The sequence below is a fragment of the Seriola dumerili genome, unplaced genomic scaffold (assembly GCF_002260705.1).
Source record: "Seriola dumerili isolate Sdu_G_001 unplaced genomic scaffold, Sdu_1.0 BDQW01000025.1, whole genome shotgun sequence".
NCBI classification, from domain to species: domain Eukaryota; kingdom Metazoa; phylum Chordata; class Actinopteri; order Carangiformes; family Carangidae; genus Seriola; species Seriola dumerili.
This window is the reverse complement of record NW_019174280.1, coordinates 16085966-16098189: the sequence shown is the minus strand read 5'-3', so window position 1 is coordinate 16098189 and position 12224 is coordinate 16085966. Positions and strand designations below refer to the sequence as shown.

Sequence of the window (12224 nt, the reverse complement as noted above, 5' to 3'; positions counted from 1 at the left end):
AAAGAGGAACTGTGGCAAGTTCTTCAAGATGCTTGCCACAACCTACCTGCCAAGTACCTTGAAAAACTGTGCGCAAGTGTACCAAGGTGGTGTTTGAAAAACAAAGGGTGGTCACACCAAATACTGAATTGGGTTTTTACTGTTTACAGCTCTTAGTGTTAATTGGTGAATAAAAACAATTTGTGGTATTATTTTGAAAGTATCCTCATTTTACTTTAGGTGCTTAAATATTTAGTACACTCCAAACTTTTCCAAACAGAGTGGCTCTGAGTTGAGTTGAGTGTGTTTTTGGCGCCACCCTGTGGACGGTTGAATACATGTCATCAGCCCGCTTTACTCTCGCGGTTTTTCAGGCGCTTAGCAACCTCACAACTTGCATTTTCGCCTTGACCAATCAGGAGTCACCGTGTGAGGAGCGTAGGCCAATCACAATCGTGGATTTGGGCACTAATTTAAACTGAGAGGACTAGCTTCTTGTTTTGTTTCCTGCAACACACACGAGTGGACGAGGAAAGACACCTAAAACAAAACAAACTTTTTGTCTTTAATAAAAAAGATAAAATTTAAAGGCGTCCAGCAGGAGAAAACTAAGAGACTAATTTGGAAGTCGCGGGTTTAAGTTCATGCTGAAGTCGAGTCTGTCCTAACGTTAACAGGTTTAGTTGCTGGGTTAACGTGAAGTCAGTTAACTGAACGTTGGATTCGGTTTTAACGAACATGCCGTCCCGTGTTGAGGACTACGAGGTGTTGTACACTATAGGCGCAGGTTCCTATGGAAGATGCCAGAAAATAAAACGGAAATCTGACGGGAAAGTGAGTAAACTTTACACGTCTGTCTGCACAAAAATCACATTGCTTACCTGTAGTTACGCATAACCTCGGTGTACATAAATTTACTTGATTTAAACGCTGGACCGTCGACCGTGAATTTCGGGTTTTGTTGTTGATGATGAGATAGCGAACTAGTTGCTATTATGTTAGGAAGTTTTGTCTCCGCTATCAAGAAATGTTACACGAAAATCTTTCTGTCCAGTAACACAAAGATAACTGGCGGAGGATAACTAGAAGGGTGTTCGTCACTTCATTTTAGCATCTAATAGCCTTTCTTTATTAGTGCTGGTTTGTAAAATGTCATACACATGGATATGCTGGGAGCTATTTGAAGAGACCGCTACTAATTTCGGATTAACACACCTTTCTCAAGGCAGCCATTTTGACTTGTCTCAGGTAAAGCACAGGTGTCACTCTTTCATTGTTGTATATATATAGAGAGAGAGATAGCAGTTTGGGAGATTTTATGTCCTTTTTATTAGGAAACTCATAGCAGTGAAAAAAAAGTAAATAAATAAATAGTTGAACTCAAATTGCACAGCTTTTTTCCAGAGCTTTCAATTGCATTTCACAGTCTTTTGATTTCTTGTTACCCCAGTCTCTGTTCAAGGATTTGTCTCTGGCGTCTATTGTGAATTGCCACCTGGATTTTTCTCCAGCTGTTCACTGACTCCTGGTTGATGGCTTTAACCCCTTCCCAGTCATGACTTCTTTGATTATCATCTGTGTGCTGTAACTGTTTAATTAACCCTCTTCTTGTATTGTAGATCCTGGTGTGGAAGGAGCTGGACTATGGCACCATGGCGGAGAATGAAAAGCAGATGCTGGTGTCAGAGGTGAACCTCCTGAGGGAGCTCAAGCACCCAAACATAGTGAGGTACTACGACCGGATCATAGACCGTACCAACACCATGCTGTATATTGTCATGGAGTACTGCGAGGGTGGGGATCTGTCCAGTCTAATCAGTCGCTGCATCAAAGAAAGGTGAAACCTAGTGTTGAAAATGTAAAATTCATGAATTACGTGTCCCTCCACTTCATATCTGTGCTTCCTGACAGTATCTGCAGTATTGAATGTTATATTTGTTTGTTTGTGTTCACCATTACAGGCGTTATTTAGAGGAGCAGTTCATCCTGCGAGTCATGGCACAGCTCACGTTAGCCCTGAAGGAGTGCCACAGACGCAGCGATGGTCGGGCCACGGTTCTTCATCGAGACCTGAAACCAGCCAACATCTTCCTCGACATCAGACAGAACGTTAAGCTCGGTGACTTTGGCCTAGCGAGGATCTTAAATCATGACACCAGTTTCGCAAAGACGTTTGTAGGGACACCTTACTATATGTCTCCAGTGAGTTGAATTCTGGTTTATCTGAGGTGTTTTCTTCTCAGAATACCCATTTGCTTGTTTGCTTGCTTGTTTGTTTGCTTGTTTGCTTGCTTGTTTGTTTGCTTGCGCATATATGGTGCATTTAAGCAGACCTCCTAACTGTAGCTTAATTACCCACAATATGTCAACATTTTCTCTTAAAGGAACAAATAAACCGGATGTCATACAACGAGAAGTCAGATATTTGGTCACTGGGATGTTTGCTGTATGAACTCTGTGCATTATCGTAAGTTTTCCAACTCCTCTGCTTCAGTTTTTTTTCCCCAGTATGTGGTTTGTTGACAGCAAGTGAGACATTTTGCCTGAATTTCTCCTGTTTAGCCCTCCATTTACTGCTTACAACCAGAAACAGCTGGCAGAGAGGATCAGAGAGGGAAAGTTCAGAAGAATCCCATACCGATACTCTGAGGAACTGAATAGCTTACTCGGCAAAATGCTCAACCTAAAGGTTAGAAATGAATTATTCACCAATCCTGTAATATTGTTTAAGATAGCCATTCACTTTGCCAAACAGTATACTCAGTTTGTCTGTTTTTTTCTGGTATAGTTGGGGTACAGTAATGGGTCCTCTCTGTTGCTAGGACTATCTGAGGCCCTCTGTGGAGTCTATTCTCCAGAGCAGCTTGTTGGCTGACGCGGTTGCTGAGGAGCAGAGGAGGGCAGAGGTGCGGCTGCAAAGGAAGTCAGCCGACTCTGACTGTCCCCTACACAAGCCGGCTGAAGCAGCCCCCACCTCTGCTGCAGAGCTCAGACTCAGGGAACAGGCACTGAGGGACAGAGAAAAGGCGCTGAAGGAGCGTGAAGAGAGGCTGGAGCGTAAGACTTTGATCCTCAGTCCCATTTTTACCACACAGACCTTGATTCAATGTCCAGTCAGGGTTTAATTGTACTGCGGCCTGGCCACAGAGACGGTATGACCTGCAGTTGCACTCACTCTCCATTACAAATGTGTGGATTCTGAAAAACATTTATATATCACTCTATACCAGGTCTTTGATATCTGTGTAAAGAATCACTTGGAGGATCTTTGAGTACCGATGTATCACTCTTACATGTGTCCTCCTCAGGACAAAGTCCTTTCTTTACAAGCATTTTATAGGCATTATTGCCATTTTTTTTTTTTTTGTTTTTTTTAAGGATGTGGTTTGATTCAGCCCACTTAAGATTAGTAGTAGTACTGATGCAGTGTGTTTGTAATAAATTAAAGAGAGCACTGTGTGTCTTATTAAGAGGGTGACAGTGTAGTAGAAGAACGTTGCGTGACTGGAACAGGTTTGAACAGGTTGCTGTTGCAACAGAAGTGTTGGAACCAGACGTTTGCCTACTTCTAGTAACCTCCACACCCAAAGCCCCTGGCCATAAATGTCTGCATACAGTATGTCTAAAAGATGATCAAGTAAAACATTGTAAGTCACACATGGCAAACGTGCTACAAATTCCAAAAATAATGTTTTACTTTTGTTGTCTTTTCATGGCAGAAAGAGAGCAGGAGCTCTGTGTTCGTGAACGATTGTCAAATGAGAAGCTTGCAAGGTACAACTTTTGTTTTTTCCTTCTTATATTTTCAAAGAAGACTAGAGATGGTCAGTGAAACAATCCTGATTACACATTTTTGCTCTTTTTGTCAGTCTGTCAACCTGATTGTACCTGACCTGGTACATTTTGTTCACTCTTACCTATTGTTTCAGGGCAGAGAGTTTACTAAAGAATTACAACCGTCTACAGCAGCAGAGGGACCTGGCACCATTCCATGGCAAAGACATAGGTATGGGAATCAGACGACAACCTCTGGACTTAATGAAACAAGACAAGAACTGAGTTTTTATGTGTTTGTGCTTCTGTTTGGATTACAGATGACTAAAATCAAGTTTATTTATCACCTTTTAAATCATGCAAATAAAGTTTTTATACACCAATAAAGAATGAAATTAAATCTGCATTTTAAAGTTTCTAGCTCATATTACATGCCTGACAATCTGAAATCCAGCTGTCATGTTGGATTGCAAAGACTGTTCTTAAGGCTGCCTGATGATATAAAGTTTATTCCAATTTTTGTTAATCAGTAACTCCTTACTGTCCTAGATGTGGAGAGCCTCTCCCCTGGCAAGAAGAAGGTCCACTTTGCTGGTGAGAGCAAAGAGAACCAGCGACCTGATAGTCGTCAGAGTGTGACGTCCCAGGAGCTGATGCTGAGGAGGCTGCAGGCGGTCAATCTGCGTGCTCAAACACTGAACGAAGTGGAAAAGGCCTGTCAGTTCAAGAGCAGACAGATCCTCGGCATCCGCTGATCAAACAGATATCATTGGTGGTCTTGAAACCAAAGGCTAAGAGTCATAATAACTGGATGTAAATGAAGATTTATTTATATGATAATTGAGTAGCTGTGACAGTAGTGAAGTCAAATGATTCAATCCAGTTTATGTTAATGCTGTTGCTTTGTAGTGTCACAAGTTTACTTAGTTTGACAGTTTGATGTGTGAATGTGTTAATTTTATTGGCAGCTATTGTGATTGTGAATGTACTGTGTAGCCCATTTGCGCTGTATGTATATATATATGTAAGTGAAGTTTTCTTTCATGACTTGTATCTGTAAGAAGTGATAATGGTGTGAAAAACAACTCCTGAGCCTGTGATAACAATGAACATGTAAACTATGCAAATTTATTTTCCTTTACAGTACATTTTTTGTTGAAAAACTATTGATGGTAGTAATAAATTATTATGATAAAACAACAGCTTTATTCATCCTGAAGAAAAGCGTTGTGCCATACTGTCTGTGCACACTGTAAAATATATATTAAATACAGAGTCTTTTGCACATGCACAGTAAAATTAAATATGAAGTACAACTAGTGTTTTTTAGTTTTATATAAAATAAAGTCAAGTAGTTTTTAATTTACATTACAACTATGCCACATCGGCATATTTTAATCAAGACGGATAGTTCCCACAAGGGGTCATCAGTTTCCCATGAAGCCTGCCACTGCATTGAGAGTCTCCTGATTATAGCCAACACCGGCAATACAGAACACCTGAAAGTCGTTTGTTCTTGATTAAAGGCAGATTAGAGGACATAATTAGCAAGGACATTGTTATGTTGATGTTTCGTTAATTAATGGGCACAGTTTAAATTGATTAAATGAAAATAACATGTTTTGAACAATAGGTTTCCACTATGACCGGTATAGTTATTTTCTAAATGTTTTTTGTCAAAGATATAACTACGTTTGGCTTATTCCATTAAAATGTTTGAGTTTCTTTTGTTCTTAACACACTTGCAGTATGGAAACATTTATCAGTGTCAACAGTAAAACAATATTTTCAACAATAAAATAATTATGAAAGGGGTTTACAATAAAGAAGGCGAATAAATGCCAGTGTTTATTCACTTTCATAGGTTGAATATCTAAACGAGTTAAAACAGATGGTTTTCTAACTGAAGTATCGATACTAAATGGATTTACAAAATCAATTCAGGATGTCATCGCGAGATTACAGTTGCAATCGGCGTGCGTAGCAACCGCTGTTGTCTGGTTTGTTTGCTCCGTTTACTGGCGAGAGTTGCAAAATCTAACCACTCAGATCCCACCTCGTAACCTCTCGACCAATAGAAATTATCTAGGGCGTGTCCTTGCGGTGCCTTGTTCCGTGCGGAAAGTTTACCGGTTCGGGTGCAAAGTTTCAGCCGTCTGCAAACCAGAGCTCGTCGGCAAACATCTCTGGAATATACTGGCGACGACCGCGGTGTAATTAATTGGTAACTAGAATTGTACCACGGATTAATTTCGCCTGTTGTTGTCTCCAGGTTAGGCCGAGTGATGCTGCCGTCGCTGGATAACAGCAGTGAATGAAGACGCCGTTAGCACAAACCGTATTGTCTCAGAAAGCCAGCTAGCTTAACGCAAGTCGTTAGCTCTGAGTCGAACCGGAGGGCTAGCTAGCTGATGTCCGGGTGATCTCGTAAGAAGACACGGTAAAACGTTATTTAACGTTAGCTCTAAACTTGACTTGACTACTGTGAGGAAGGGAAGATGGCTTGCGAGCCAAATCGAGTCCGGCTGCTCTGCATGCTGTCGTTGACTTTTGGGTTTTTCATTGTGGAGGTGGTGGTCAGCCGGATCACCTCATCTCTATCCATGCTGTCGGATTCCTTTCATATGCTGTCGGATGTCATTGCACTGGTAGTGGCGCTGGTCGCCGTGCGATTCGCCGAGAAAACCCATGCGACCAACAAGAACACCTTCGGCTGGATCCGGGCGGAGGTAATGGGGGCTCTGGTCAACGCCGTCTTTCTCACTGCGCTGTGCTTCACCATCGTCCTAGAGGCGGTCGAGCGCTTCACCGAGCCCCATGAGATCGAGAGCCCCTTGGTGGTCGCCGGGGTCGGTGCCGCGGGGCTCCTGGTCAACCTGCTCGGGCTCTGCTTGTTCCATGGGCACGCCGGTGGAGGCCACGGTCACTCCCACGGAGGTCACTCTCATGGGAATAAGAACAAGAGGGGTAAAACGGGCAAGTCTCAGAAGGCTGGGAATGGGTCTTCAGGAGAGGAGACCAACAACTTGGTGGGAAATCACAACAGCCCGGGGGATGCGAGACCGAGAAATGGTAAGTAAGCAGAGTTGGGGCATTTTTTCTGAACTGCAGTCATTGTGTCTTTTATTATGTTTGTTTGTCTTCTCTGTGTTAAATTATGTAATCTTGTCTTTAAGTGTACAATAAAGGCCATTATAAAGTGTCCAAACTCCACTAATCAAGCCTCATTGTGTCTCACAATTATTCTGACACCATGTCCCGGACTTTATCTCCATTGTTAGCAGTCCAGATTGCGTAACAGTACATACGTACATCTCCAGTGTACCCCAGGGCAACCTGCCCAAGTGACTAATCCTTATCCTTATTGTTTCCCCCACAACTGTGATATTTAGACATAGGTGTTAGCTGTCAGATATTTGTTGGTGGCCTTGGAAACGTGGCCGCCTCCAGTGACATAAATGGATGAATACTCGGGTTTCAGTCTTTGTAAAGGCTGACGACAATCAGCTGGATTGTAAATAGAGATGTAGAAGCTTCTGGCTGACTCTGCCAAGAAACAGGTTTTTGACAAGTTGAAACACGTGGAAGAGTCAAATACTGCTAAATTCTCAAAGCTCTTGTGCCTTATTTTTCATGGTCACATTGTACTTGAATTTCCACAGTTACTGTACAAGTGAATTCAATGTTTATAAAGTAGTTATAGCTTGTTTGTTACACAGCCATGTTGTGGTATTTGGTTACCACAGGCATACACACACAGTATGTGTACACACATACAGAAGGGACTGTATGTATACAGTTCCTTCTGTCTGTGAGTCAAAAGACCCCCGCAAAAGCATCCTTGGGCATGTCACTGGAAATCCTTGCTCACTGAATGGTTAAACAGGAGACCATTTCTCCCCCACACTGTTAAGCTCTGCCATTTTCAATAAATTAAGGCTGTGCCCCTCCCACCCCTCCACCCCATGCACTGATCGCTATTACTGGGTCATACATCAGTGTAACCATGAAGGCGACAGCCCAAGTCGCACCATTAGCCATTGATGAATGACCCGTAGAGTCTTGGGATGGAAGAAAGCAGCCATTGCTCAGGTGCCTTTCCCTCCAGCACATTGTGTATGCTACCTCGCTGCCTGCAATTACTAATTGAATTTGCTTAATGAGAATTTCTACAGAGTGTTTTTTAGCATTTAGGATCCCACATGCTGGGAGTCCTCCATGACTGTCTGGTGTGTGTCTCCTGGTTGTAGCCCTGAGCAATTATAGCACAGACTCAGTTACAAGGCTGAATTCTCTTCCACAGTGAAAGTGAGAACATTGTTTGCAAGAAAAAACAACACACCTTATTGGAATATATGTCCTCTTTAATGGACTGTATGTAAATCGTCTGTAGTCACTGTCCTCTTGACTTTGATTGGAGCAGCTCCAACACATGTCACCTGATAACATCACAGGCTGAGTTCTGCCTCTTTTGTTTCAAGTTTCAGATGGACTTGTGCTTCGACCCCAAATGATGTAACTGAACAATTACCCACTGGCTGCTACTGAAAGCATCCTTTTGGACTCTTATTGCAAGCTGATTATTTATAGCTTTGTTTTTTGCACCATAATGAGATTATTGCTTTGTTTTACTGTAATATCTGTAGACATTTCTGCTTTTGTTATAGTCCCCCTGTTGTCTGTACATGTATATATTTTGAAAGCTATATTAGTATCTAAGCGTTAAAGTTCAGTAGATTATTTCACTGTCACCTCATGGTCCAGAAAAGTAAACTAACCTCCCTGTTTTTATCTACAGAAATCAGCTGTAAAGACAGCACAGAGGTGCAGATGAATGGCAACACCCACTATGAGGAGATGGATCATGACCACGACTCGTCATCTCAGCTCAACATGCGCGGGGTCTTCCTGCATGTGTTAGGCGATGCCCTGGGCTCCGTCATCGTGGTTGTTAATGCTATAATATTTACCTTTGTGTGGCAGCCCTGCAAAGAACCCGGGTGTGACAACCCGTGTGTCAACAGTCACGCTACAGACCACCGGCATGTCAATGAAACGGTGGTCGACCGGAACGATGGTCCTATGCCGGCCGTGATGACTGCTGGCCCCTGCTGGGTCCTCTACTTGGATCCCACTCTGTGCATCATCATGGTGGGCATCCTGCTGTATACCACCTACCCGCTGCTCAAAGAGTCAGCCCTCATCCTGCTGCAGACCGTGCCCAAGCAGGTCAACATGCACCGGCTCAATGAGCGACTACTGAGTCTGGACGGTGTTCTGGCCATCCACGAGCTGCACATCTGGCAGCTAGCCGGCAGCCGCATCATTGCCACAGCTCACATCAAATGCCATGACCCCACATCTTACATGGATGTTGCCAAACGGATCAAGGACTTCTTCCATGATGAGGGCATCCATGCCACAACTATCCAGCCAGAGTTTGTCACTTTCAACTCGGAGTCTCGAGACTCCCTCTGTGAGCTTTCTTGTCGGACTCAGTGTGCTCCCAAGCTGTGCTGCGGCTCTGCCGACAAACAGAACACAGGCTCTGACAAGAAGGCCAGCAGTGACTGCAGGCCAGCTGCTGCTCCAGCCTTGGAAGTGCTCAGTGAGACCTCGGAGCAGGCTGCAGGCGTTCAGGTGTGCCCTCGGTCAGAGGCTGAGGTTACCATCACCAGAGAGGTGGAGTCGTCTCTGTGAGATGGAGGGGACAGAGAGGAACGGAGGAGAAGCTGGAAAACTACCACTTTGGGCAGAAATTATCATTGTCATTTGTAGGACACTGTTCTCTTTATGACCTCTAGTTGCCCTGATAAGGAAATAATTTTCCTTAGCCTTTTACTCTCTGTCATTGCTCCCGCTGAAATTTTTTCCCCCTCTTTCTCATGTTCAACCCTTTATTTCCCTCCCAGCCTCTCCTCTGCTGCTCAGCCCCTCTCTTGTCGTCTGTTGCCCTGGCAGTATGGTGGCGATGCATGTTAGGGTTCACTGACCTCATCTCCTCCAGGACTGGAGCGAGTCCTGCATGAGTGTCCCTCATTAGCACCGTGTTGTGATGCGTCATCTCGTCCCATGGTGTTTTTGTGCCAAAGCTTCTCACTGCAGGACTGAAGGGATCGGAGAGATGCCCTCTCCTCCAAAAGGACACACACAACACATGCAAGTCGAAGCACACATCACTAGGTTATTTTGTTTAGCCTATGGACCTGTTGGCAAAGAGTCTACCTTCTTGTTTTTTGCGTAGGCTTTGAGCAGATCTATTTTCTTACCCTCTGGCCCCAAATGGAAGAGTATTGTATTGCATAATAATTTAAGTATTTAAGTTATTAGAAATGATCTATTTCTCTCTGTAGATGCTGTTTGTAATATTTAGTTTGGATGATAGAAACATTTTTGCAATTTTCTGTATTGAAGTTTTTGACAGACCATCTATGCTGTAGTCAGTTTTACAAATGTGAAGTTTTTATAATGATTTTGTTTTTTCAGACTTTTCTCTGGCCTTGACTCAGTTTTAATTGCAGTTATTAGTTGGATACAGAAGCCGTATCAACACCTCTCTCACCTTGCCTTTTAAATACAAAACTGCTGTGGTATAGCACTGAATATAGTAGACATGGTGTAACTGAACTTTTTGCAATGGCACAGTCACCTAATTAAATGTTCATTCATAAATTTGATGCCTTGCAAGCCAGAGGGTTGTGTCTGTTGTGAAGAAGTGAGCACTGTATGCCATTAGTGAAACACTATTCTCTGTGTGAATCTGTACTGGAAACTGTCTGATGATGGCTGTAGATTTCGTTTTAAAACCCTCATGAATGTGTGCGACACCTTGTCACAATCCATGCTGAGGGAGTTTTTATATTTCCAGGACCTTTTACTAAGTTTGCATGACCAAACTGAGACCAGGTGTTTGAATTTTTAGAGCTCCAGTAAGAGCTCCAGTTGCTGCTTACCAGTACCTGCTGGTATCCTCCAACATTATTCATAACTGTGTAGGGAATGGCTCATCATATAGCTCATCTGTCCTCTGCTTTGGGCAGCTGAGCAAGCTATTTTTGCTGAATTAAAGTCCATATGGTGGCCTTTGAAATAGTTCAAATTTTCCCTCGTCACCACAGATATCATTTAAAGGTGATCATCAATGCGTTTCAGATTTCCACTCCCGAATAAATGTGTATGCAATATAGAAATATGTGCTGGGAAATGTATTTTGACATGTTCTTCATTTGTAACGTTTGGTCACTTTTATTCTGTGTCTTTTAAGACTTGAGCTCAATGTGCAAATTGAAAACAAAAGTGTTTTTTTTTTTTTATTTTAGATATGACATGTCAGCTGATGTGTTTTTGATATTATATATGTGTATATATATATATACGTATATAATATCTACAGTACCTGTCCAATGTGTCATTGTGAAATAAAAAAATATGGCTGTTTGGTACAGTTGATGAACCCAAATTTGTCATTTGTGTTATTCCTGCTTTCTCTAAGTAGAAATATTTCAGTTTAGTTTTGTACTTAGCGGCCAAGGAAACTTTTCCGTTTGCACTTCTCAAAACAGATGTCATTAAATGTTTTACAGGAAGAACCACCACAAAGAGATAAAAAACAACCACAGAGAGACAAAAAATGTCATTAACAAGATGCAAAATGATCAAAAAGGGACACAAAACATTCACAAAGGGACATAAAACTGCTGCAGAAAGACGCAGAACGTCCATGCAGCTGCATTGTCTGTGGTTGTTTCGTGTCTCCTTCAGTCTGGGGAGGTCTTGCTCCTATGTAGGAGAGATGGGAGGGCTTTCATGTGCTGTTTGGAGTTAGAAATTGTAGTTTTTTTTTTTATTGATAAGCGTTTAATAGAGTAGTTTATTTGGCATTAATTTAGTACACTGAATAAACCATGTCACTATTGATAAAGTAATATTATTCATTGCCAAGAAACCAGGGCTTTAAGTCCCCCTTCTTTAAAACTACTCTCTGGCTCCCTCCATTCAAAAGTTTCTAAACTTATCAATGGAGACAAACTAAAACTGGTTCATCATGTGATTTAAGTCTTGAACGGCTTAAAACCAGTTTCTCACAGTGTCAATCCAGACTTTGTTCTGTTGTTGACTTTTTCCTATTAAATCCACTTTAGCCATAGAAATGTGAAGGAGATTAAGGAGGAGATTTAGTTTTGAAGACACAGGGGTTGTGCACAGGTCGGCATATCGTTATTACACTAAGCCTACATTCCAGTTTCCTTTAAGAGTCCAGCTGAAATGAACATGCATGTGCTTCTCTGCTACAGTGTCGCAAGAAGAAATGTATTTGTTTTGTTTTTTTGTGGTTTAATGATTTGAACCCGTATTTCCTTAAAGCAGTAATGAGACAAAGTAATTAACTCTATTTTGCTCCTGCTCTCTCTAGGGATTGTTCTGCTGATTAGCCAACCACAGAGAAGTTTTTCAAGAGGTGTTAATGTAAA

General features: G+C 42.2%; 2 protein-coding genes across 2 annotated transcripts; both read left to right on the top strand.

Moving 5' to 3' along the window:
* The first annotated feature begins 515 nt into the window (after positions 1-515).
* On the top strand, positions 516-4890 carry nek2 (NIMA related kinase 2). Its single transcript, XM_022767583.1, has 9 exons — positions 516-813; positions 1599-1816; positions 1941-2181; positions 2364-2446; positions 2542-2668; positions 2802-3036; positions 3699-3753; positions 3909-3985; positions 4303-4890. Exons 1-9 carry the CDS (start codon positions 718-720, stop codon positions 4506-4508), a joined length of 1338 nt encoding a protein of 445 aa, XP_022623304.1. The 5' UTR covers positions 516-717; the 3' UTR covers positions 4509-4890.
* Positions 4891-5891: 1001 nt separating this feature from the next.
* Positions 5892-11212, top strand: slc30a1 (solute carrier family 30 member 1). Its single transcript, XM_022767572.1, has 2 exons — positions 5892-6825; positions 8552-11212. The coding sequence occupies exons 1-2, from the start codon at positions 6252-6254 to the stop codon at positions 9451-9453; spliced, it is 1476 nt and encodes a 491-aa protein (XP_022623293.1). The 5' UTR covers positions 5892-6251; the 3' UTR covers positions 9454-11212.
* The last annotated feature ends 1012 nt before the right edge of the window (positions 11213-12224 follow it).

Bases quoted from the DNA above. Each gene is read 5' to 3' on its own strand.
- nek2 (XM_022767583.1), top strand. From the start codon at position 718: ATGCCGTCCCGTGTTGAGGACTACGAGGTGTTGTACACTATAGGCGCA. The intron at 1,817-1,940 runs GTGAAACCTAGT...TCACCATTACAG, and splicing joins AGTCGCTGCATCAAAGAAAG to GCGTTATTTAGAGGAGCAGT. The intron at 2,669-2,801 runs GTTAGAAATGAA...CTCTGTTGCTAG, and splicing joins GCAAAATGCTCAACCTAAAG to GACTATCTGAGGCCCTCTGT.
- slc30a1 (XM_022767572.1), top strand. From the start codon at position 6,252: ATGGCTTGCGAGCCAAATCGAGTCCGGCTGCTCTGCATGCTGTCGTTG. The intron at 6,826-8,551 runs GTAAGTAAGCAG...TTTTATCTACAG, and splicing joins GGATGCGAGACCGAGAAATG to AAATCAGCTGTAAAGACAGC.